Source organism: Leuresthes tenuis, unplaced genomic scaffold (genome assembly GCF_036924035.1).
Source record: "Leuresthes tenuis unplaced genomic scaffold, fLeuTen1.0.hap1 SCAF_7, whole genome shotgun sequence".
NCBI lineage: Eukaryota > Metazoa > Chordata > Actinopteri > Atheriniformes > Atherinopsidae > Leuresthes > Leuresthes tenuis.
Window position 1 is genome coordinate 23,994,153 of NW_027325361.1, and position 26,734 is coordinate 24,020,886.

Below are 26,734 nucleotides of genomic sequence, written 5' to 3' on the forward strand. Positions count from 1 at the left end.
TAGGGTGTTTCTCTGTGTGTATTTATCCAGAGATGATGGAACATGGCCATCCATGTCAGCTATGTTCTTACTTTGATAACATGTCCTATGATGCACTAAATGTGATTCTACAACAGATATAATAAAGGCTTTTAGTGTTTCATTATCATGGAGCTTTTTGACCACTAAAAGCAGGCAGATGGAATCAGACAAGATTTATTGGAGTCAGGTACATAATGATAAAGACAAAGGTTGAGGTTTTAATGGTGACACAGAGCTTTATATTTATGATCTGCAAAGACCTTTTACAGAAAAACTGAAATTCATACTGGTCCATGAGTACTGTACCTCCAATGATCAGGGACGAGAGACTAAATAATTAGAGTATAGCTATACAAATATTTAAAAAAGAAAAGGCATCTGCAAAAAGATAAAAACTTGATAAAAATACATTAACAAAAACAGGGTCACAGATATTACCTTGAAGATAAGTTAGCATTCATATGAGCATTATTTATTGCTTCCGATATTTGCATTTAAAGGACAGCCTATATCTATAATTCACTTTAATGAAAAAACACTACAGTTTTTTCAATAGAGATGTCACATGAAGCAGGTGTTGTGGGCATCATGTAAAAAGACCTAGCTAAGACAATCAGCTTAGAAGAAGACGTTATTAAATTAAATAAACTGCAATATATTTTGGACATAGTTATTTTCTTTAGTTCAAAGATCTGATGGGAACACTGATATCAGTATCATATTTCTGTAAGTGATATGAAGCCTGTGGTGGATTAGCTTAGTGTAAAGACTTAAAACAATAGAAAACAGCAAGCTTGACTCTGTCCAAATGTTAGAATAATATTCATTCCTCAAAAATATATGGCTCACAAAAATCAATAACACTAATTATATTCTTGTTTGTCTTAATGTGTTTTCAAAAATTGGAAATAAGTAGTGGTTTTATTGAGGTCTGTCTAATAGACTTTTTACTTTTTGGGGAAGTGGCATTCAGCAGCCTTTTGCTCCAGCTCAACATATACTGGCTCAAAGATTTAAGTCATTCAGCTACAATGTAACTTGTTACTATTTAATTAAGCAGGAGATTGTAAAGCGTATCATCATGTGTGATCTCCAAAACAAATGTTTCAAATCATGTCTGTTTGTTAAATATCTGCAATGATTTTTTTTTTTTTTGGTTTCAAACAAAAGAATCAAACAAGAGTTAAATCATATTTATCAGATGGAGTAAAAGCAACTCCCAGAAAAACAGGCTAGTTATTTCATCCAGTTTCCTGTCTGTACAAAGCTAAGCTAAGCTAAGCTAAACTAAGCTAAGCTAAGCTAAGCTAAGCTAAGCTAAAAACATAGCTTCTTATTATCTTTATGCTGATGAAAAATTCAATAATTCAAGTTTGTTATTTAAAAATTATACAAACAATGTGACTTTAAAATTGTAGTGGAGCAAAACCATTATGATTATGACTTTTCCTTTTTGTCTTTTCATTAACCAGATGTGCTCAAGTCAGTTTGTTATCTTCATGGCGACTAAGTGATTATGCTCAAACCATTCAAATATTTGCAAGTTATTATCAAAGCTTATAGAAACAACAAACTTATCTAAAAATAATAAATAAAAATAACATTTAAAAAAAGCATATTATTTTCTGTCAAAATTGCTAAAGTGCACACTACTTGGCTCATTTCTCTATGAAGCACTACACTTGAGTTACATTGCGTCAGTATATGCATTACATAGAAGCTAACCCTATTGGCTAAGTGGCACTGTAAAAGCAGGGCATATATATACAAGTTTCTGACACTACCATCATACATGATTCTTAACTTGGTGACTTGGAAACAGAAATTACCACCATCACTTTAGCTTCAAATGTGTCCCTGTTTAAGTCTACTAAAGCAGAAACATAGATAAGCAAAACATACTGCAGTGAGAACTATTCATTCTAAGTCAATAGACGTAGGGAAAATGAACAAAAGCTGTCTACTACTGAATAAAAGCTCTAAGCCTAAGTGGGTGCAGGAGATTCAGTGCATTTGTAATGAGTTATCACACTCTGAAGGCAACACATTTAGCATGGCTATTCATCTGCTTTTAACAATGAAGCAAAGTTCCATGTGCCTCGGTCCAGCCTCACATTCCTGGACCTCTAGCCCATTTCTATTGTACAAAGAAAGAATTACAAAGGTAAAAGCCATTCTTCAGTAATAACACAGTAAAAATTTTGTTTGCATAGCATTTGGCCTTGCTGCACGTTCCAATATCAGAGACTCAAGGAGAAAATATAAATGCCAAATGCTAAAATTTGAAAATAATTTATAACAAATGAATTGCTTACTGAGTTCTGAATGAAGTGATTGATATAATTAATTTCTATTTATCTAAGTTGTTAATCATACATGTACAAAATCAATGCTAACATGAAGCAAAATACATGCAATGTTATCACATTAACCCCAAAAAAACACACATCTATGATACAAGGACTCAGTGCTTGGCATTGTTTTTGATTGCTTTCCAGTCATCAAATCCTAAAGAGGTTTTCAGAGGAATAAATAGCATTCATCTTAAAGCTTAAACAGCTCCTTTGATCACTGGTTCTCTATTGAGATACGTAGCCCAGTACACCAGGTTGAATGTCCCAAACAGCACGGGGAACACTATCCTGGACATCTTGTCAATTTTGCTCACACTGTTGTAAGTCTTTTTGGGGTCCGGGGCCTTGGTTTCTGACGGTTTGAGCTGAACAGCCGTGCTGTTTGAAATGGTGGAGATAGATGCATCCTTTGAAAGGTTAGCTGTGTAATTCACACCAGCGGAACAGGTGTTGTTTGGTTTCTTTGACAGAGCTAAAGGGTCTTTCTTCTGTGGAAAACAAAGAAAGCATTGACTCAAAAAATGGTGCTACACACTGTTCATTCAGCAAAATAAACATGTAGTTAAAAAAGCAGGCACTTACAGTACAGTCACATATACATTAAGAAATTAATACAAAAGGAAAAACATGGGGGGGGGGGGGGATCAATGTCCTCAGGGGACTAATGAACTGGCACGATGCCACTACACTGGCAGACTGAGATGTGTATTTATTGATCCATCTTTTTAAGTTCTAAATCATTCCTACTCTATCATTACTAACACATTATCAGGTTTGACAAAACTTTTCATTGCAACTTATTTCTCCACCCACCCCCCCACAACTCAGAAGAGGGAAAAGAAAGAGAGACTGGAGTCAGTTTAAAACTAATGACATACAATAAAATGAACCCACTGTGATCACTTCAAAAAGTGTTTTACCAAATATCCTTACAGATGCTCCATTGAACGATATCCTAATTCTTAGAAGTGTGAAGTTCTTCTTCAATGTAACTATGTAACTGAAGAGTAGCTGTTGTTAAATGCCTGTGTCAGGTTAGGTATTGATACTGAGGTCTGACCCAAATGTTGGAAGAAAACAAGAAGCAACAGAGAAACAGATGTTGTTAAACTGACAGATTTGAGTCCCCATAATGTGGCATCAATGAGAAAACACATACCTTGGGCTGTTGGGCCTCCATTGCTTTTTTTCCATCCCATGCCCAGCTCCTTTTGGTAAAATAATTCACTGTGGCGAATTCAATGAGGGCAGAGAAGACAAAGGCATAGCACACTGCGATAAACCAGTCCATGGCAGTAGCGTAGGCCACTTTAGGCAGGGAGTTTCGAGCACTGATGCTGAGCGTGGTCATAGTTAGAACTGTGGTCACACCTGTTGGTGGAGAAAACTGGGTCAGTCTTAGTCATCACGCTTGCAATTCAGTTTTTATTTCAGCAGATTTAGTCATGGAAAAAGCAGGGCATGTATCGGAGTATTATGGTCAGATCGTGGAGCAGCATCAGGGAAGAAACAGAGAAATATTCATGCACTAAGCACAACATTAAGGCCTAAACATTGTTGTCAAACTCTAAGAATACTCCTACAGGATACAGTATGAATACTAATGTTGCTCTTCAAGTTAATTACTTTAATCATTCCATTGCTTGATGCACCTGATTCTACCACACTCACCAAAGACGGTTCTTGCTGGCACAGACTCTCGGTTTAGCCAAAAGGAAACCTGTGACAGGATTACAGTCATAAAGCAGGGCATGTAGGTCTGGATGACAAAGTAGCCGATTTTCCTCTTCAGGTAAAAGTGAGCCATCATCACTGTGTATTGACCTGTTGGAAACAGTTTTGGATAAATACTGACATTTTAGTTTTCTCACATTCTAAAGCTCATTCTGCATATTTAAATAAATACCATGCTGTGAAGCTGGAGGATTAGCATAGGATGTAAAGGTATATTGTTGAGTTTGATTGTCTGATGACCAACTGTGGAAAACAATGTATCAGCATTGTACATAAAAGATAAGCCTTGTTCACACGTATATGAGTATTCTTAATAACAGGCCATTCCGTGCATTTCTACTTTAGATTTAGTCTGAGGCCACTGAAATGCATCTCTTTAAAAAAATCCTTCTAATGTGAGGATCTTTGGTAAATCCATTGGTTGTGTTGCAGTGTATACAGGGAGAACAAGAGGATTTCACGACATCAGAGTTTCCATTTTTGTGACGTCAGTGTGCCATTATCGCCTTTGTTAACATGAAGCAGTTTCTCTGGTATGGTGAGCAGCTGTACAAACTAAGATGACAGTGTGATCCAGCATAAAACACAAGAGGAAAAACAGAAAGTTCTGAAATGGTATAGAAATGTTTTGGAAGGCTATTGTGCAGGAGTGCAAATATGAGAACGATTTGGTCCAGACTTGTTGCAAAGATTTTCTACCCAGCTTTCTTGTAAAATCTCAGTGTGAATGTAGCAGCAAATCTTCCAGTGCATTTCCTGCAGGTGTGAGAGTGAGCACCCATTTAGAGTCCTGTTTCTGACCACCTGGTGAATGTTACGGTGTAATATTTAATCTCATTTTTAGCTATGTTTTGGTATGCCCTCATTTAAAAGAAGACAAAAAAAACTTTTTGTCTGAAAACAATAGCCAAATCAAAGCTGTGTGGTGTGAAACCAAAACATTAGGCTAACAGATGGAAATAAAATGGGTGGAATGGACTTGTACAGCGCTTTTCTAGTCTAACTGACCACTCAAAGCGCTTCACTACTACACACACTCATGTCTTAAAATACTTAACTACGTGCTTTTTTTTTCTAATCATTCATACACATTCATAGCCCAATGATACACTGGGAGGCAACGTGGGGTTCAGTGTCTTGCCCAAGGACACTTTGACATGTAGCCCGGGGAAGCCAGAGTCGAGCCACCGACCTTCCAATTGGTGGGTGACTGCTCTTCCTCCTGAGCTACAGCCACCCCTCAGAAATCCCCTTTAAAAATAAAACCGAATTGAATTGTTTGCTTGAAAAGCTGCATTGCATTGAGTTATTTTCATGTTTCTCAGTGAGCAGGTGTTGTGTCATCGCTCAGCACTTCAACTGTGATTAAGTGCTCCACAAATGAACTTCAGCTGAAGGAAGCCAGATGTGTGAACTAAAATATTCGGGGGGAAACAAAAAAACAGGTTGGTGGGAAAATCATCATATCCTGTTAACCGATGGAAGATTGCATTTGAGGGATTTTTTTTCTAAAAAAATCCTGTTGAGCTGTGGAGTCTGATAAACTATAGAAAATCCACAGATGACTGCTGCTTTCTCCGGGCAAAATCGGATTTTTCTGTCTCACTAATCCCTTGTCACAATCTGCATCCTGTATATCTCTCTCACTCTCTCTCTGTCTCTCTTTCTATGTGCAAGTGCGTGTGTGTGTGTGTGAGTTGCGAACAGAGAGTCCATCCCTTTCTGTCAGGCCGGGCCACTCTTGATTGAGGACGTACATCTTTGCCTCGCCTGACCGAGAACACTAAAACAGACCCGGGTCAGTAGTGATTACAAGCAGGTGCACAGATGCCTGAAGCAGAAAGGGGGCTGAGAGGGACTGAAGCAAAGTTTGGATGGTCTGTGCGATGCAACTAAGAGCATCATGTCCTCGATGAAAAGAGCACCTGTGTTGCCTTCACTCTGTGGACTACTAGCCAGCAGCCCTGCTCTGTGTTGGCACAGCCGGGGCACCTCCACTCTTATCTGACCGCCTGCTGGGATTGGAAGTGGATGGAAATCTTCAAGGTGTGAAACAATGCGGTTGTGGTGGATTTTACTGCTTGGTTTTTGGAGTGTCTGTGGGGAACTGCCATTCATAGCGGAGAACAACGCAGCTATGTTGGTCAACTGGTAAGTAAAGATCCAAACCATCTGTTGCCACTTTATATTAAGATCTGAGGGCACGGGTGATCGTAATGAACTGAAATGACAAGTTTTGCTTATCATAGCTTCAATTCTTGTATCTATATCTTCATCCTCATTTGGTAAACCTGAGAGGTCAAGGGTCACTTCTACCACAGAGGAGCACATTGCTGAGCTATTCTTGGCTTGTTAAAGAGGGTTTGAAACTCAGATTAGTAACGCTAATTAAGATCATGCTGGCTTAATGTGACTTACCACTTTTCTTGGCTAGTCTCTGCAGTGTATAAATAGTTACAGACAAGAAATACAAACCTGTCAGAGCAAGTTAAGATGAGCAATGCATGTACTCATCTGAGCTTGCTCTGACGATGGGTCTTCCACTACCAAGAGCATGCTTGGATTTTCTCCAATAACAAGTTCTCATATGATATCCAGTGTAAATATCTCCTGTCCTGACAGATGCAGGAAAAACTATGTAACTATTGCTGTTTACACTACCACTATAGGAACTCCTCCTCTGTGACGGAGTCACTACCAGCAACCAAGCAGCAGAAATGTATTATTCTTTACATAACAGAATTAAGCCGATGCCCCCCCCGCTCAACGAGCCTCTTTCACAGCAGCCAATCCCTGAGCTGTGACGTCACTCAGTAAAAGCACAACTGATGGGCCTGCATACGGATTAACCCTACAGACCCAATGGCTCAGACCAAGGATAAGTGATTTTTTTTGCCCCCCTCCCTTCCAATTCCACCCTCTCTTTTCTCTTGGCAGCCCCAGAGACAGCTGGCTATGTGTGGGAGGCATTCTCAAATCCTTGTGATTCATTCATTGTCTATATCCAGTTTGATTTGAAAAAAATTTCCTTCTCACATCTTTAGATGGCACACAGTGTAATAACACAAAGCTGAATAATAGGGTGGAGGCTTAAAATCCCAGCTCCTGCCTGAAGCTACTGTATGACTGGTGCTGTAATAGAAAAAATAACAGTGATTAAAAAAAGATGAGGGTACGCTTGTTGCTTGACAAGTGTGTGCACCTTTTAGATTTTTCATAATTTCTGCACAAGTATGACCCAAAATGTAATCAGATTTGAAAAAGTAAAAAAAAAAAAAAAGAGAACCTAATAACACCTAGAGGAAAAAATTATACTTTTATATTGAAAAAAAAAGATTAACCTTGATGGAGGGTTTCCTCACATGAACTGTTTGCTTAAGGTCCAATATTCCAAAATTGTTTCTTGAAAAACACGAACGGCCCATTTTAAATCAGGCAGCTATGTTTCCATCCAACTGTCAAGAAAATTTGAAGCAAAACTGTAATGTCATTGAAAAAAACATGGTCATTGGACATGTTTCCATTATAATAGATTTTATAGTGTCAGCAGTATAGATCTTTTTCACTTGGTTGTAATAAACAGCACTGTGGCTGTAAAAGAAGGACACAAACAAAACAAGTTGCCTTGACCACATACAAGAGAAAAATGGAGAGGAAATTCTTCTATAAAGGATGTCTTATTATCATTTAATGTCACATGAAAAAACCTGAGGGAAACCTGATTTGAGTCTTCAGACCTTTTCTTAAAAGGTGGACATGCTACATTGATAAATGCAGGAATTGGACCCGCATCATTTCTTGACAGAAATGACATTTCTACACAAATGAAAACATTAACTGGGTACACAGTCCCTGTGAACTCCAGAAAACTGCAAGCAGGCATTCATTTTCTTTTTGGAGAGCAGTGTGTTCTCTCCAGCCTTGACGTGCACACTATTGTTGCTCAGTGTTCACCTGCTGCTGAACTCATGGTCATTAACGTTAGACAGTGTGAGACTAACAGTGATCTCACATTGTCTTCATTTGTACAGAGTCTGTGTGGTTGTGGATTGATGGTGTCTGAACACTAAAATAAATGCTTTTGTAAAATGTTCTAGTTCTACTTCCACAAACAGGCGTTGTGAAGCTTAGACTTTTATATAATAGGGAGCCCTCTTGCACCTGATTGTCAGCCTGTCTCTGATTTTGTATGGTTGACAGTCACATACTTTTGCAGGTCATAGAAATCTAATTTTGGATAAGTTTCCTCAGTGAATGAATGAATAAACTGGGTTGTCTTTTAACCCTTTAGGAGAGAGAATATTGATAGTTTATTCATAAATGTAGTAAACTGTATGACAAACTTTCAAGCACCACTGAAAGATCAAAATGGCCATCTGCTGTGATCTAAGTCAGTTTACTGTCACTTCAGCACACCTCGGCTGGTGTAGATGTCCTCTGTCCCTGCTGTCTGTCCAATCAGATGATACTGGTTGAGCCTTGAGCCTTCCTCTGCCACCACCACAGACTTGGCTGCACCCTGAGTCCACGTGTAGACCACCTCAGAGACAGGATATGCATCTACAAAAAAAAAAATTAGCATGTGTTAAATTCAGATTTTTTATCCAAAGCCCTCTTTTAAAAAAATACATATGCAGTTGGTATCTGTAGCTGCATCCAAGAAGCATTGTGTGAGGGATATTATGTTGAGATAGCAGTGCATAAACTCCATAAGACTTACATGTATATTTACAAACTGAGTGGACGAAAAACTACAAGTACTGTTTTCAAAAGAGTAAAAACAGATCAGAAAAGTGCCATCGTTCACATATTCTCTCTTGGCACATACCAGTAAAACCATATAGGTCTAAATAGTTGACCCCTACATTGAGTGGATTTAGCCTGAATGTGGTTCTGTTCTGCTGGCTCTGTAGTGCTGGCCCCAGCTGATAATAGTTACATTCCAATATTCTAAAGGTTCTTCCACTCAGCGCTCCCCAAAATGAAAACAACAAAAAAAAACAAGAAAATCTCTGAACCTTCTACCTACTCCTGAAGCTAAAATCTAATTTCAAGAAATACAAATAAATAAATTGAGAAGCACATAGAGCTCATGTCTCACCAGTCCCTCATCCTCGGTAGATTATTTTCATGTTAGTGTGAGCTTGCACTGTTACCAGCTCTCAGACAAAAACAAGTTTGATAAATGACATGTTACGTGAGTACAATTATGTAACGCTGTGTTTGTGGTCATGTTAGTTTTCAGATGCAGGTGCTGTGGCATATTTGAGCCTGTGTTGAGAAGATAAACTTCAATAGTTCCATTATTCCAAACTTCCCGAACAAGCTGATTACTGATCCTAACATCCCAAATAGAGCTTAAATAAACTAAAGTGTCCATGTTGAAAGTGTAGGTCACCTCGTTACACCTTTTTGAAAACGTTTTTGGGTGGCAATGCTGTAATACGACATTGAGGGATAAGCTATAGAGTTTAATGTAGCAGGTTTTGGCGACACAGACTACACTTGGGATGAAATTAACTGAAAGTTTAAGCTCTTTGTTATGTAAGATAATAAGAGCCTCATCCTTTGTGACCTGGTTTTCCAGACAAGTTGCAACACAGAAACTTCTTATTTACATATCCTCTAAACAATGTGTAGAATTTTCTGTTAGCATTTTGCCCAGAAACAAAATATGTGGAGACACCCTGCTCCTGCAAATAAGTATGTTAGCCTAGCTTAGCATAAACACTTGAAACAAAAAACTGCTGGCTTGGCTCAGTTCCAAGGTAACAAATCCACATTCCAAGTAAAATGTTACATCTTACTTCATTTATTAAGTGTAAAAATGTCCTGTTACTTTACTTTATGCGCTAAACTGGGAACAGTGACTTTTTGGGACTGTATTGTCACTGTCTATCTGTGTTGGTATCTTTTTTTAAAATTTATTGGTGAATCTGTGGCCAGTCATTCCAACAAGTGCTTTATTAATGTTGCACACAGTGTTAACATTTTTGGAACTACATCTACTTTAATCCCAGGAGTTGATCTTTTATTAGTGATGCTGGACTGAATTTCAAAAAACAAATATTCACTCTCTTAACTGTCTTAACCACATATGAACACTTGGTCTGGATATGCTAAAGGCCAACCCATAATGAACTGGGTCGGCTTTTTTATTTCTCAATGCACAGGGTAGTCTTACAGACCTATACTTAGATAAAAGACTGCAGTCAAATGTTCTCTGCAAGTGAAAACACTGTGAAAGGATTTGTTATGGTGGGGGTTTGTTTCTTCTTATTCCTAATCAGGAGTTTTTGTGCCTAAATGTAAACAAACTGTGACTATATTAAAAAGAAGTGTGGATACAGTAAAACAAACCGGGCTTGAACTTTTTGTCTACAGTCCATGTGATTTAGTGTTCCATCACCCATCAGGTATGGAGATTGTCTGTTAAAAATCATCATCTAACATGATGCAGCTGTAGATCAGCTGAAAAATGAGGTATCCACTTCATTTCAGGGCTCCTGATCAAGCCTCAGTCTGCAAGTTTACATAATACTAGGAAAAAAAGAATTAAGACTCTTAAAATGCATCTAAACATGTTAGTCTGACCAAAAATTGTACAAAATCAAACTCCCAAAACGGGACTAATGTACGAGATAATGCAGTTGGGGATTGAAGCACTCCTGCATGTACAGAGAGTGCATGCGATGTCATAAAAATCGACAACTTGAGTTACGCCCAGTTTTTGCCACTTGGTGGTAAAAAAGAAAAACCCCTGGCTCACCTGGTTGCGAACTGACAGAGAACACATCTAAAGTGGTGAAAGGTTGTTGTGCAATCAGCTGCACCAACAGGTTTAGAAAGAAGTCGGGTTTTTCTTTTTACAAAAATCTCTCAAAGTAAAGAGGGAGCTAAATGGATTTCTGCCATTCACAAACATAACTGGGCTTGTTACAGTCTTGGAACATTTTGTGTCTGGTATTTTCTGGGGCAAAAATTGTTATTTTGCAATATTATGACAAACAACAGAAGAGATAAGGTGTTCAGCATCTCCCATTTATAGTCTGTGAAACTTTTTGTATTTTATGGAAAACATGTAACAATGCTCCTTTTAATCTGCATTTTGGATGAGTGTTAAATGTTGGCTTGTCAAGATGACCTAAGGGGAACAATAGCGGGTCTACTCTGCAAGTGACATTTTTTACAGAATGTGACCCAAAGTTTCAATTTCACTAATATAAATCAAGGGGGTAAAAGAAAAAAAGCTGATTAGAAACTGCAATAAAGTAGCAAGAAGTCTCAGGACTGTCCTCACATATAACATGGGCTGAACAGTGGATTCTATACCATAATTATTTTTATAGATTTCATTACAATATTTTGAATAAAATAAAAAGATGATCGTGCAAACCTATCCTTATACAAGCAGAATGTTGATATTTATGCTGACAAATCCCTCTTTGAAGGGCAACCAGACATTTGGACTTCTATATACTTCGAGACTTTCCTTTGTAAATTTGCCCATTGTAGAAATAACGTACATATAAACATCAGGAAACCTGATATCTGGCCAGATTTGTCATCCACAGATACTTTGGAGGGTCACAAAGCTATCATTCAAGATCATCAACTTTTAATTTAAAATTATCTTCATTTGCAACTTCCAATCCCACAAGTGGCAGCCACTCAGGAGCCATAACTTCAACCACTGTAGGTGTGGCAAGATAGAACGATGACCTAGGTGCATAACATTCTCCCACGGAGAAAATTAGAGGTGGCAGAATGGCACTGTCACAATGTCAATTGAGGGTCTGGACATAATTTGGTCAATAACTCGATTGCCCTCCTGTGCATGTTTACTGGGATGAGTTGCAGTTAAATAGCCACGTCAAACTCTAACCATAGCTTGACTCTACTGTGCATGAGCTGGGAGAGAGAACGTGCTGTTGTTAAGTCTTATTAAAGTAAAGCACAAAACTCTCCAGAATGCGGCAGCAGCACATTAACCCAACTAATGTTGTTCAATCTTTTAATACAGTAGCTTAAAGTGCATCTTTTATGTCTTACTTTTCAAGTAATAATACTTAAGCCATTACGTAATGCATCTTCAGACTTCCAGCATACAATTTGTATCCTTGATCTTTAGAGTCTCTGGAGTTTAAAAGTGCAGATCAACTCATAAGGAGCATAAAGAAATGAAATGTCAGTCGCACACAATATGATTTCTGCACTTGATTTATATAACGTAACTATTCCGTTGTCTGTAGCTCAGCCCTACAAAGTTTTGTTTAAGACAATGCTGTGCTGTCTTTGAGATGATAATCCACAGACTGGTTGATTCGGGTCAAACTAAATTGCAGTTAAGTCTTGTAACACCACAGTTGCTGGATTAGTGCAGCACTGTTAGATTGGACTGCACTGCGGTACGATTGAGAGAGAAACAGAGTGACACACACACACACACACACACACACAGAGATTTAGTGCATCTTCTTTACTGTACGTGTAAAGATTGTACGACAGTATGAGCGAGAGAGACTTCTGTATTTTGCAGAGCTTGCTTGAGTCCAGCAAGCTGAAAATCAAAGACTTGAAATACTTTACATCAGCATAAAGAAGCAGCAGGAGCAGCAGCTCTGTTTCATACTGAGTGTGACTGAATCTTTCACAGACCACTTACACATATACTGTAGCATCTTGGCATTAGTTACACCTGCCAATTGCGATACACTCATCTGATGAAATTACATCCAAACACAAACCAATAAATGGGACACATAATTGAACTTGTGTGTTTTAACACATAAGAAAATGTCAAGTATCACAGATTTTCAGCTGGTAAGTCTGCTTTTCCTCACAATGACAGTACTAAGTGGAGTTACTGCTTTTGGCCAAAAAGTAGTTTTATGCGTAATCCACTTGGAGGTTACTAATGGATGTACCTTACAACTTAAAATAACAAAAGAGATGTAAAAATTTTGATTATTGAGATTTAGAGGTCAGTAGGACAACTTAAGGCAGGAAAGCTCTTTGCTGTATGCTGATGGCACGAGGAATTCAAATGATAAATTCCTTCTTTATAATTATTCATTGTGGGTGTGTTATGGCCACTTTATAGACAGAAGGTGTAAACGTTATAATGCCAAAGTCTACTATATGTGGCAAATAAGGATTTGGGTCCTTGTATGGCAGCAAAACAGAACGTCTTAAGTCTTTTTTTAAAATGGTTCCAACATGCCTATCTAGTTTTTGCTTTCTATGACCACTTCATGTGCTTCCTGGACATTAAAAGATCTGTCCCTAGTCTAAATCTCCACTTAAAGTGATAAACAATATCCACAGTTCTCATTCTATGCAATCACATCTGAAAAGATGACACTTTACAGAGTGTTACACTGAAAGTGCAAAGGAACAGTGTTTTTCTAGTATGTTCTTACAGGTGGAGGGAAGACAGCAAGCAAGTTTCAGAGTTCATGTGTATGCATGAATGGTATTTTAGAACAGGTTTGAAAAACTGTAGTTGTCGTAGTTCTGTAGTTTGATGTGCTCCATACGAAACACTGAGAAGCTCTAACATTGTTTGTCTACTGTTTGTTCCCTACATCAGTGAAAATGACTGCAAGGCCACAAATAATGCATGAAATTCTCACCAAAAGCAGATTTTATGCTTATAGCAAGCTTGTCGTTTAAAGCCATGTAGTACAGCGAGATGAGTTCATGAAAATATTTATCCTGCAACAACAAAAAGATTTTTTTTAAAACTTCTCCTACATGTCAGGTTAGATTTTTCTAGATGAATCTGCAGCCATTACTGCTGAGATGTGGAACCAAACACTTTTATGTCAGAACAGGTGTGATTGGATTGGATGAATAGCAGCAGTAGGTCAACTGGGAGAAAGTGGGAGTTTTTTCCGGTCCAACAGCTCTGGTCTGAAATTGGTTCTGACCTTAGCTCTGTGGATACAGTAACATGTGTGCAATGTCTCTGACTGACCTCTTGTTGTGTGAATCACTGTGAAACTCACTATACTTACATACTTTCTCTGAAATACGTCTTGCACTTCAATCTGATAAAAAGCTGAATTAGATTTTTAAAAAATGTGTATGTAGTGTAAAAAGGAATTTGGGCCAGTAAACGTAGTGCCAAGCTGACAAGATGCAGATTTTTCCATCTTTAGCTGTCCCTGGATTGCATGAGGCTTAGACATGATGAATTACTGCGGATTTACTGGAGTCATTTATGTTTCTTGAAGCAGAGCCATGCAGCTTTTAATTTCTGTTTTCTACAACGTTCAAGATTTCTTTCAAGAAGAGCTCATAACTCATAGAAACAGGAAAAAAACTAAATTTGGTTGAACAATGCTATTTTCTTTCTTTTCTTTAAATAAACCTTTATTTAAAGAGGAGATAACCTTTTAAACACAAAATTTGAAATAGTAACCAAGTCTGATGTGATGTTATTTTAAAAATCAATATAAAAGAACTGTGAATCAGACGCATTTTCACTGTGGTTTCAAGTGCTTAAACTAAGTGTGATGTCACTACAGGGTGGAGATGTAGGCTATGTTACTAGTGGCTATAATTTAGAAGAAGAAATAGTTGTTTTTGAGGAAGGAAAATCAACAACTGCAGGAAAATGGAGACAGTTCTTCAGGAATGCCTCTGGGAATATTTGGGATATAATACCATATCTGGGCTGTCAGTAGTGTGAGTTAGTTGGGTGGGGGGTTTGCCATTTCATATCGAAAAAAGCTGGTGAATTGTTTGAATGTTTGCCTGACAATATTTGCTTATAGTTTCCGTTACCCCAATGCACATAAAGTCTTCTTTGAAACCTTCTCAAGCAAGTGTAAACGTTTTTAAATGGAAGTTTTTCAGTTTTTCTACCATTTCCATTCACCTTTAAGAAACAAACAGCAATTGAAACCAAGCTAGTGACATGCAATGTGTTAAAACAGTAAGCCGTAACACAGAGGCGATGCATACGCAAAGTCATTCAACAGCTTTTTACTGGTGGAAATACAATTCCCACTTAATGGTGGACACACTAATACCCTCATTCAGTACAAAAGATGCTTTTGTTTTGTTTTGTTTTTTAATTTTCAGTCGCTCTGTGGGGAGGTTTATGCACCAAAAGCACTTGGTTAGGTGTAGTATTTTCATATTCTTATGAATGAATTCTTACAAAGAAGCTCGTGAGAGCCTCATCACCAAGACATAGTGGTGCCAACATGTAATTTAAGCACATTATGTGCCTCCACCACAAAATGCAATACGAAGAGGTCATACACATTTTATATATTTCCTCTAGACAGGCTTTACATGAGAACATAACAACTGACATACTTTCATAATTATAGAAATAAATCTCAGAATTTAGAGAATGTGACTTAAAAGCAATTTTCTTATTTCAAATTTTCTTCTTCACGTTTCTCTTAAACGACTAAAAATCCTGCCCCTGTTCTCTGTCCATCACTAAGCGTAAACTGAGGAACATGTTCAAGTATGAAAGCGAGGAGCCTTACGACATGGATTTGGATGCCTAATTGTGAACATGGGAAACACTCGAACATGCTCCCAGGTGTGATTTAAGATGTCAAAAACAAGCTGTTGGGCTGAATCAGTTTACAAACTGTGTGGAATTCGGGAGATTATGTATCCTTTTGATTTCTATTTGCATTTCAGATAATTTATTAACAAGAGTTCTGAGTGAACACATCAAAAGATGCATTTTTCAGTCGAATCGTCCAAATGTAAAAAGGCAATGGCAGCCACAGAAACACCAATGTGTTTTAAGACAATATCCAGCACATACCCTGATAATGATCAGCAGACATCTGGGCTAAAACTTCCTGTTCTTTGCACCACTCTCTGTTTGAGTGTAGATTAATTAAAACAAAAAGAAAATACTCTAAATCGTTGTCAAATAATAATTCACAGTTTTCCGATATATTTCAGTTTTTCCACTTGTTTTTGCATTTATTGGCCAAAATTATTCATAAAATGTGAATTACTGAGCTTTTCAGGCAGTGGTAGGGGGAGGTTTGCTTACTTTTAGACAGAGTAACCTTCATTAGCTTGTTGCTGTTTGACCCTAATTTTTTTCACCTAAAGTCTTCTGACTTGACTTCATATGATAAAAACGACACAAGAGATTCAATTTTTTTTTAAAATGAGAAACTGACAACTGAAAGATAGAAAAGCTAAACTTTGACATGAAGTGAATTTACATGACAGCCCCTTAGCAGGCAAGGAGCTTCTTTAAGTGATTAGTGAGTAATCGAAGTGAAAACTCAGACAAAGCCATATGGTTTGCTTAAACGCAATGAAAAGCATCAAAGACAATTTTCTAAGGCACTGCTTCACATTTTACATCCATGGTCCATCTCCCTTTAAGTTACACCTCTCCTACAATAAAACAGTTTGACAGACAGAGGCCACAGTAGGCAGAGAGCTGCACTAATAGTAGTAGAGCTCATAGCATGAAAGGTGATTAACACAACAGCAAGGGACAGGTCTGCTGTAGCTTTGAAAGCCTTGAGCTCCTGTGTGAGTGCTGTCCATTAGGTCAAAGGATTAGCTGAGGTTAATGGGGTTTGAGAAAAACAGGACATACAGCTCAGTAACTTTTACAGCTTAGAACCTCACACGGGTTATATTTTTACGGTCACATTAGGGTTTAAAAGTCATTTTATGGTCAATAGAATACTTCTTGTTATTAAATGTGCACTCAGCGTAACTTTTTCATCCCCCACTGTAACAGATGATACTCATGCAAAGCTTATCAAAGCTGCTAACATACAAATACGGTGCATACCTCTGAGAATACGCGATGCCAACAATAAAAAATTAGCAACATGAACATAACATTTCAGAATGTCATTTCATTTCTGCAGCTTTTCTTTCTTTTTCCCAACTAATGTTTTAATATCAATCCACTGTCCATTGTCATGTAAATACCCAAATATAATCATATTTAGAATAAGCAATAGAGAAATCGAGCTATCTGGAGTATATACATGGACACACACACACACACACACACACACACATATATATATATATATTTATACATGCATGAACTATTAACCCCCCTTGAGTTGTCACAGCATTGCAGACACACACTTATGTTTCAGATGCTTGCTCTAGGCTCCAGAGTCCCCTGATCTGCTTAATATGAGCAACCTTGGTTTTTAGGAATACTGTTGAACACTTGTTTTGGGCTTGATCAGGTTGCTTATTTCTGTCACAAGATTTGGCAACACTGACTCCAACTGAGTTCAATTCAGATCTGGAAGGCTGTGGTAAATAGTAAACAGAATTTTGGGGCAAGCAACAAACCAGAGTAGGCTAATTCTCCGTGTTTTGAGGGACATATTTGTATTATGCTCTGCAATCAGGAAAATTAATGGAATGTCTGATATGCAGCGCATGTCAACACCATAACTGGAATATTGTCATTTTAAGATTAAGGTCAAAAGTCTGTTGCTGTGTATGTACACAAAATCAGTGTGTCTACAAAGTCTTTTTTTAAGCACAAACTCAAATCAAGTATAAAAACTGGCAGATAAAAATCCAGCAGCTGTTTTTTTGGCATCTTAAGAACTATTGTATCCTATTGCCATTGCAATGATAACAAATTCTTTGAAAGTCATCTATAATTTCAGTTACACTGAATCTACACAATATCAGGTATATGTCTCTGTACTTAAACTTAAGGAGAGCAGAGCAGTCATCTCAGCAACTCCAGCACTTAAAGAGTGATCTCTGTGTAAAAAGGAGCTTCTGTTAGCTGCCCTGATTAGCCCTGCCCCTGGTCTCTGCTGGGGGTTGGGTTAACCAAAGAAGGTGTGGGAGTAGATAAGTATCAGCGTGCAGCATGAGCAGCTCTGCCTCAATGGCCCAGGATCACCTTTCATATGTCAGAGGCAGGGAACACCTTAACTGCTAATCTTAAGCTTACATGGCAGAAGCTCCCCAGATATTTTTGCTCCACTGGGGCTATGTGAGTCAAACTGACTGGCTTAGAAGTCAGGTGGGGGGGTTGAGCAGAAGCCAGAAGGGTGGTTCAACTGTTTGTGTGCAAGGTGTACAATTTTTGAAGGTTATCTTGGTGGATAGTTTTCAGTGTGTGTGTGTTTCAGTGTTTCCTATCAAATGGAGCTGAACACAGTGAAGGAATCAGCAGAGCTGCCCTGACATGATGATTAATGGCTTAATCAGGAGTAGTGTGTCAGCGTTGAGATCTTATCTCCTGCACTGCCACCACAATAGCTTTGCACCTGAGGGACACGGGCTGTCAAACACACTAAGATACATCCGTCACTGTATTCTCTGCAAGGATAAAGACTGAGAAACTAAAGCTGTGTCAGATTGTCATGCTGTTTTTCTCACTCGTACCCTCATGTTTGTGGTTCATGCTCACTAGCATTTCAGACTTAAATTGTTCCTTTTCCTATTTAATTCATTTAACGCAGATATTCAATGAGCGCATTTTCTCAGAGGTCTGTTTACTCACAGCTTCCGAATTTAAGGGGACAGGCGTGGGCATCCATTGGAAAATCTTCCAGCTGCATGGGACACTCTGCCGAGATTGTGAGCCTGAAAGCAGAAGGGAAGCATCCAAAGATGGAAAAATATTTTTTACTGCAAAAAAACAAGACTTAAACTTCATGAACACTCCTTTCTCAAAAACACAATCATTTCATAAATCATTGTTCTGTTTAGGAGTAATCTAACTTTAGTTTGTCTTAATGAATGAGTTTCAGAAGATCAACAGCAGAGAAAAAGACATTTTTCATGAGCAACTGAGCCATCAGAGGGTCTTGTGATGAAACCAAGATGATGCAACTGTGAGTGTGAAGTGAGCTTGGGAGTATTACTTAGTGGAGAGAGGCTGCCACCTATCTGTGGAAGCATAGTAGAGCACAATTAAGCTTCAGTGGAAATAAAACGGCTCCCATTGTGGCTCTGACTGAGTAATCATGGAGCTTACAGCTTTGTGTAATGATGCCCTCTGCTGGCCATACTGGGAACAGTCACAGCTGTTAAGTCGCAAGGCTTCTCTTTGAAACCACAGGGTAGAATTACACTTGTGTGCTTTACAAATGATTTATGTGGCTATAGTTCTACTCCAAATGGATCCATCCATTTTCTACACCCGCTTAATCTGTCGGTTGGGTCGTGGGGGGGCTGGAGCCTATCCCAGCAGTCATCAGGCAAGAGGCAGGGTACACCCTGGACAGGTCGCCAGTCCATCACAGGGATTCCATGGATATTACATTGGATAGCTGGGGTTTTCTATAGTAACTGATGCATTCATTGTTTGTGACACTTTTGAGCCATTTTGAAAAAGGACAAAGTTCTGCCTTTATGTTAATGCAACATTAATATAGTATAAACACAAATCATATAGTATACATATATCAGCCACAACATTAAAGCAAGCTGCCTGATATTGTTTGAGGTGGGGGGCAGAGAACAGTGAAGATAAAGCCAGCACAGAGGGGCTTTTCAACATATTAAAGGGCATCAGCTGCCTCAGCTGTTTTAGTGAAAATTTGCTACACAGCAACACACATGTGTTGATAAGTGAGAAAGACTTTATAAATACTGATGACCCTGGAATTCTCAATAAGGTATATTACAGGGCACAATATTGAACTGCATGATAATCAGTCACCGGCCACTGTGGATTGAGTCTCAGTGTATGTCACCCTCTAGTGGATGATTCTAAGACATGAATGAGTTAGATATGATTCCCTGAATTTGGCATTTTTCTGGGTTGTGTATCCCTCATTTTTATTGGACATTTAAGACTTCTGCATATCTCAGCCCCTTTTTTTAAAAAAATAGGGATTTTTTCAGCAAAGAGGCAAAGCTTATTTGACTCCAGCGTCTAAAGAAAGAATATAACAGGTTTGTTAACTGCAGTCGGACCTTATGTTTAATTACAGTTGTGGCACTGATGTTCTTATTCTGACACTGGTCTACCTCGCTGTAGTCTCAGTGGTGGCAGTATGAGGACAGAGGGAGTTTAATCCTGTGTTTCGACAAACTGACTTTTCCACAATAGCTGCGTTATTATAAATCTACAGACTGATATTTCTCACACTGTCGGGGTGTCAGTTTTGCTTTTTATAACTCTGAGTCTTTTCTGAGCTTGACTAATTTCCACAGAAGGCCAGTGGTGCAAAGGCGCAGCTCGGACTGCCGTTTATTTGTCTAATATATACACTGCTAGCCTTGAATAAATCGTGAACAATAAGAACACTGCAGAATGGCAGCCAAACAAAAAAAGACAATTGCTACTATTTGTGTTTATTCACTCAGGTGCCTGATGTGCTTTAGTCATCTTCTCAGATATACAGAGTACTGCGGGACATTACACTGCCTGGATCGAAACTCTATGTTTCCTCAGAGAGATATTTTCATGGTACAGCAGTTATGGTGCTGCAGACTACAGTACTTGTTCTCTGTGCTAACGTAGGAGAGGGAAGGAGAGTAATGCAAGCATAAAATGTTTCTCTAATAGCCTCGTTCCCAGAACACAAATGCATTAATGGGCCATTGTGAACTAATTTCTATCAGCTTGTAGCATCAACAGTGCTGTAGATTTGTAGCTATTTTAAAGGGAGCGGATCAATGATCATTTTAGACGTGCAGCCATTTCCATCTGCTTAAACATCTTTTTTTATTATTTGATTTGTTGTCCTGATAAGATGATGACCCAGTAGTGAAAGGGTCTAAATTGGATGGGTTCCATAAAAGAAGGATACACCTCTTACTGTAGGAGAATTCGAACACATTTAACATCCATCCCTCTCTGAGTACTTCAAATAAGTGGATAAATATGAAGGGGAAAAGCAGTTAAAGCTTTTAAAACAACAGCCACTGCAAAATAGATGTACGCAAGATGTGTCTGTGGCATGTCGAATAAGCTTTAAAAAGGATACAGAGAGAGTTGAAAGCGGTAATAAGAGGAATGGATCGTGCAATTTTTCTGCCAAAGTGAAGGCTTCAGTGATGTAGAGATCGAGTTAATGACAGAGTGTGAGTAGGACACAAGTGCTGGGTCAAAGCAAACATTTCAAGTTCCCCTGACCTCCAGTTTACTGTACGAGGACAACATAATGACGCATCAGCGCACCACTGAGACATGCAGAATGAGTATGTGGGCTGCATCAGAGCAACAGGGGTCTTAAAAGCCATTAAACACAAAGAAGAGGCTGATGGAGGTTTTAGTCATCTCTTCGTTCCTAATTGGATTACACAACATGTCTAAACAGCACCATTCAGCTCTTATGAGTCAAAAGAAATGTTTATCCACCTTCAGTCCAGGAGGGGCCTCAGGGATGCATCTCACCTCATGGTGTACAGAAGAGTCCCGTCATCTTTGAGCCGCAGCAGCTTGTTAGGTGTGGTCATGTTATGTGCGATGGACTTTTTCCCATTGAGGAAGAAGGTGTCGGGGGTCCAGATATTGCTGGCCAGGAGGTTGTTCAGGGGCAGCATCTCCATCGGGCCTTTAAAGCAAAGCCTCTCATCTTTCCAGCTTTGACGGAAAAATACATCAATGGTGTATTCCTGCAGAGAAAAACTGCTCAGTCCCATGAAGAAAGGGGAGGTACAGTGGTGTATGTTAAAAGGCTCATACTCTTTGTACTGTATGTACTGAAAGAATGAGATAAGTATATTATGACACTGCACATAGGTTTAGCGTATATTCAAATGTATGGTGCATGCTGTCTACAGTGACGAATTAATCCAAATACAGGTTTCTTTGTGTAAGTGGGAGGATGGTGCAGGTGATCAGGTGAAGTCAGTCATCATATAAATACATGTCATGTGACTGCAGTTGTTTTTATACCTCTAATTAAAAAATCCAGTTAGGATCCAATTTACATTTTCACGTTTACTTTGTTGCAGTAATTTTCAGATCATTGAAATAATTATTTATTGTGTAAGAAAAAAAACCCGAAAAAAACAAATATGAGTAAACTGAAAGAGTTTCTCACCATTTCAGTGTCAGACACTGGACCAAAGCTTGTGACAAAGATGTTGGTTTTGATCTCTGTCACCTTCTCTGTGAGAATAGAAAGAATGTGGTAAAAACCTTGTTATTCCGAGTGTGCGCGCTGTTCGTGTACTGCCTGATAGGAGTTTTTAACTTCTGGTACATATCACTCAAGTTGAGTTGTTAGATTTTAACTCAGGTTTGAGGTATGTAGGATTGATCTGGCTTGTTTTATCCTGAAAACTAACCCAAGTTCAAGGAACGGTGTGTCACAATTACTGATATCTAGTAGTAAAGTTTGAGATAGAAACCATCTCAAACGCTGTCATTCCAACATCCAGTGTTGCCCGATTTCATGCCTGTATAAAAAAAAACACATCTAGTGCTGTGTTTACATCAGCAGGCAGAAGTGACTCAAGTCTGATTTTTCTTCCAATGATGTGACTCAGCTGTTTGGACACAGAAATCAAATCGCCACTTCCGATTTTCAAATGCTACCTGTGTCATTTCAGTATGTGGTCATAGATGTCTAAATCAAATCTTTCCAGTGGTCTCACATATATGTCACTTTTCTGTTGCTGTTGTTCAGGTAAAAAGGTTTCTATTGCACATACACATGCTGTTTCAATGGGCAATTGCTTGTAGTTATAATTGTGAACTACTAAATTGGACCTGTACTGAATCAGAATTGAAGAACATGAATACAAACCCAAAAGAAGCAACTGGGTTCTGAAAAAGAAGTCCAAAACCACATGACTTTACCTGAGATTAAACAGTCAACAATCTAACAATTTTTATATAGCCAACATAAATAAGAAATTACTCTATTGACTACATGGAAATATCCCACACATAGATCGGTCAGTGGTGTAAGAAGCATGTAGATCCTTAAAAGCTGTAATTCCACCATTTAAAAACACTCTTTTACATTGAAGTAAGATATGAGTGATGTGCAATTATTTCTATATCTGCACACTTGTTGCACATCGCCTTTAAAATGCACCCAACTGACACTTTGCTATATTTCATTCACATTTCAGCCACTAAATCCTCTGCATTGCTGGCAAAGTAGTTACACAAACTACTACTTTAGGAAGTGAAGATGATTGTTCAGGAACGATAGCATGACACACACTTGACGGCCTAACCTCAAAGTGAGCCCATAAAGAAGTTGTATCTTCAGGCCAAATTGAATTTTTTTATATTTTCAGACTTATCTGAGGTTGCACAGCAAATTCTATAAAATATACACAGTTCCAATCCTGCGCTTAAAGTATTGTTTTGTACTGTAGTTTGCCTTTTTTGCTTTTGGTGACTCCTAGTGGTCACATAAAGAAATCAGCACTTTTATCAAAATTAACCTGAAAAAAAATAGAGCCAGAATTACAAAAACAAGAATTTCCTTACTGAAAACCACAATGTGAGGTGACTGCTGCTCCTGATCTCAACATAACTGCAACATTAGATACTTCATTGTGGCTGTTTGTGCAGTGTATGTTTTTTTTTTCAAGAAATTAGTTTACGATACATGATTATTTAATGGTGTGCAGAGGGAAAAGTTTCTATTTATGGAATAGAACAGGATGAATGTCTTTTTACTCCGTCATGATAAGAACTTTCAGTTGCTGCAGAACAATAGACAGGCCATTAGACCAATGATAGAACGACTTACTCAAGGTTACGCTCGCACTGCTTATGAGTGTGTCCACAGCCACATTAAATCTTGGGTAGAGGAGGTCTAATCAGCTGAGCGTGTGTCTTTGTCTCTTAACACAGGCACAATTGTCTTGTCCAGGATTAGCAGAGGGCAGATGTTGTGAAGCGTGTGCAGACTAAACTGCTGCAATATTTCACACAGTTAACTCCAAGTGCCTTCATCATGCAGCATATGTGACTGTATTAATTACCCAAATGACCAGGGTGAGAAGGTGAATACATTCAGTGGGCATACCTCCCAATCCCGGGCGGAGTCTGTTGTCGTAGCCATCAAGCAGTCCGTCCAGGATGCGAGTGAAGATGGTGATGTTGTCGTTTAATTCAGCCTCTTTAGGAGTTCCGGTTACATCCTGTGAGAGGCTGGATGGGAGGTTGTTTTTAGATACAAATTTAAGACATAAAAGGAAGTAATGTAATCAAAGCCAGCCCTAACTTGCTTTACAATATGATCAATTGTTAAAAACATTTTTTCAGAGAGAATTTATTTTTCAATTAAGCTGTGAATAGGTCAAAATGTGCCTTTAGAATGACACCAGTTTACAGGAGTCAGTTTCTCACCCCAGACGGTAGGTGATGCTCACAAGCAGGACGCAGAACCACAGATGTCTCATTGCAAAGCTGTCGCACATTCCATCGCCCATTCCTGAAAACACACACTTTGTCTGTTTAAAACTACAACAACTGGCTATTTTACTACAGAGCTCACTGACTGTTTTAGTTCCAATAATGGAACTACATTTCAGAATTATTTTAAGTAAAGCTGCCCATGCTCTACTAGTTTCAGTATAGAAAATCAAAAATATGAAATAATATATAATCTGGTGTGTTTGCCATCTTTACGGCAATGTAACCTGGCATGTCAAAAAGAGAAAGAAAAGCAAATGGCAGGAATATGGAATTCAGCTATATCCATGTGCTCCAATACATCTGCATTCTTGCACACTCCAAGGCAACATCAGGATCTTTATAAGTTTGCTGATGTCTGACAAAAAAAAAAGAAAGAAAGAAACGCAAAGTGTCGAGATCTTCTCGGATCAGTATGTCCCTTCTCCCCTTCCAGCAGCCCACCCACATATATCTCACACTGCAAGTGTCCCACAGCTATTTAACTGATTAAGTTAAGTCCATCACAGGGAGCCGCTTCTACCTGCTATGCACATACAGTATCTACACCCTCTGTCCAAGATTCTCCCGCTTTCTGCACCGCAGTTGGACTCTTACAGTACAAACCCCCCTCTGTGCTCCTCCACCGCAACCCCGCTCACTCACAGACCCCCACAAGTCGAATAAATCCCCCCACCCCCTCCACGCGGACGACGCAAAGCGCGTTGATACCTCCTCTCTTGCTCCGGCTTTCATCACCAAGTGTAACCGGTGCGGGTCCACCCTGTTGTAGCAGAGACAAGGAAGCTCGGCTATTCTCCTCCAGCCACACGTCCCACTACATCTCACACCGTACTGGCCTTTAACAACGCTCTGCTGCACAGGCGCTGAGCCGCAGTTGCCAAAGCTTACCACACTCGACGATGCGCAGTCAAACTTCTCCGTAGATCTCACACGCAGATTGCGCTGCCTGGCTCGTACTAGGCATCAGTTCCTAAAAACGCCGACTCCATCCGTGCATATTAATTGCGTTTTGAGAAAAAGAGAAAGAAGATGAAAAAGGGAAAGGGGGGGGGGGGGGGGGGTAAAAAAAAAAGAAGAAGAAGGTGTTCACTAATTTCACTGACAGCGTCAGGTTTATTTCTCCCCAGAACGATTAAAAGGTTGGCAGCGAAAAAATAGCGGGTTCCCAACACTTCTGCTGACTGATCATCCTTTAGTTGGTCTCCGAGGAGCCGCGAGCGAGCAAGCAAGCTTAGCACAAAATCCAATCTTGTATCCGACGGCAAAGTGCGATGTAAAATGTGGACTTCGGTGTGAATTGAGCAGGCGAGCATGCAGAAAAGCGGGAGGATGGGTGGCCAGAGTGGAGGAGGGATAGAAAACGGGAGAGGAGGTGATGGGAGGGGATGAGGGAGAGAAAGAACCACGCACCGTGCTGGTGTTGATCATTAGTATTATTATGATTACTGTTATTAATAGCATTACTGTTATTATTATTGTTATGGTTATCATCAAAGCTGCTTTCATACACTTCACTCATTTTCCCTTTTACTGAGGTCTGGTTTAAGTGGGACACAAACCTGAAAACAGAGTCCTGATTTTTTGTTTAGTGGCCCAGATTGCAGGAGGCTACAATGTCACCCATCCTCCTGCAACACAAACAGAACAACTTTAGCTTCAAGGGTCAAGGTACTTCTCTTAAAGTTCACCACATGGTGTTGAGCCCCGAACTGCTTCACATTTTGCTTCAGAGCAGCCAGACTTTCTTGTAATCTCTCAGCCCGCATTAGTTCTCTCGGCTTTCAAAGTTTTTCATTGGAAATTGGCTGCTTCATTTTTGGAAGAATTTAATCTGTTAAGCTATTTACGACTGGCCCATGAATTATTCAAGCATAAAAAGGTACTGAACTCAAGGGATGAACCAGTGTTGTGTCTACACATAACAGACAACTTAGCAAAGAACCTATTATAAACTGTATCTTTAGGTACTTTGTTACTAGCAGCCTGTTAAAAAGACACATGATTCGTTCCCATTTCTTTTGTTCCTTAACATAAATTGACAAAGATTACACAGTTAGACAGACTTAAAATGTTATTTTTGCACCCACAATGTGATCCACAAAGAGCTACTAGTCAAAAACTTGGGATACATCAGCATGGTGTGCAGTGTGTCCTTAAATAATTTGAGAAAACTGCACGAGTGGAGGACAAAAGAAGGAGTGTCAGGCCTAAAAAACTCCAGTAGATGAACAGTATCTGAAAGAGATGTCTTTAAAAAACACAGTACTGTACAAGTATCAAG

The 26,734-nt window shown here is 39.0% G+C and overlaps 1 protein-coding gene across 3 annotated transcripts; it reads right to left on the reverse strand.

The window, feature by feature from the left end:
• Positions 1 to 1,418: 1,418 nt before the first annotated feature.
• gabra5 (gamma-aminobutyric acid type A receptor subunit alpha5) lies at positions 1,419 to 25,800 on the reverse strand. 3 transcript variants are annotated; one of them, XM_072390072.1, is made up of 10 exons: positions 25,342 to 25,800; positions 24,385 to 24,469; positions 24,062 to 24,186; positions 22,112 to 22,179; positions 21,460 to 21,680; positions 18,613 to 18,695; positions 8,526 to 8,669; positions 4,047 to 4,199; positions 3,535 to 3,746; positions 1,419 to 2,863 (listed from the first exon to the last, which is right to left on the reverse strand). In XM_072390072.1, exons 2-10 carry the CDS (start codon positions 24,465 to 24,467, stop codon positions 2,573 to 2,575), a joined length of 1,380 nt encoding a protein of 459 aa, XP_072246173.1. In that variant the 5' UTR covers positions 24,468 to 24,469; positions 25,342 to 25,800; the 3' UTR covers positions 1,419 to 2,572. The 3 variants fall into 3 exon arrangements, with proteins under 3 accessions (XP_072246173.1, XP_072246174.1, XP_072246172.1); XM_072390073.1 differs by lacking the exon at positions 25,342 to 25,800 and adding an exon at positions 25,162 to 25,325; XM_072390071.1 differs by lacking the exon at positions 25,342 to 25,800 and adding an exon at positions 24,974 to 25,079.
• Between the last annotated feature and the right edge of the window lie 934 nt (positions 25,801 to 26,734).

Bases quoted from the DNA above. Each gene is read 5' to 3' on its own strand.
- gabra5 (XM_072390071.1), bottom strand. The intron at 18,696-21,459 runs GTGAGATGCATC...TTCTGCTTTCAG, and splicing joins ACTCTTCTGTACACCATGAG to GCTCACAATCTCGGCAGAGT. The intron at 2,864-3,534 runs GTATGTGTTTTC...TGTTTTCCACAG, and splicing joins TGGAGGCCCAACAGCCCAAG to AAGAAAGACCCTTTAGCTCT.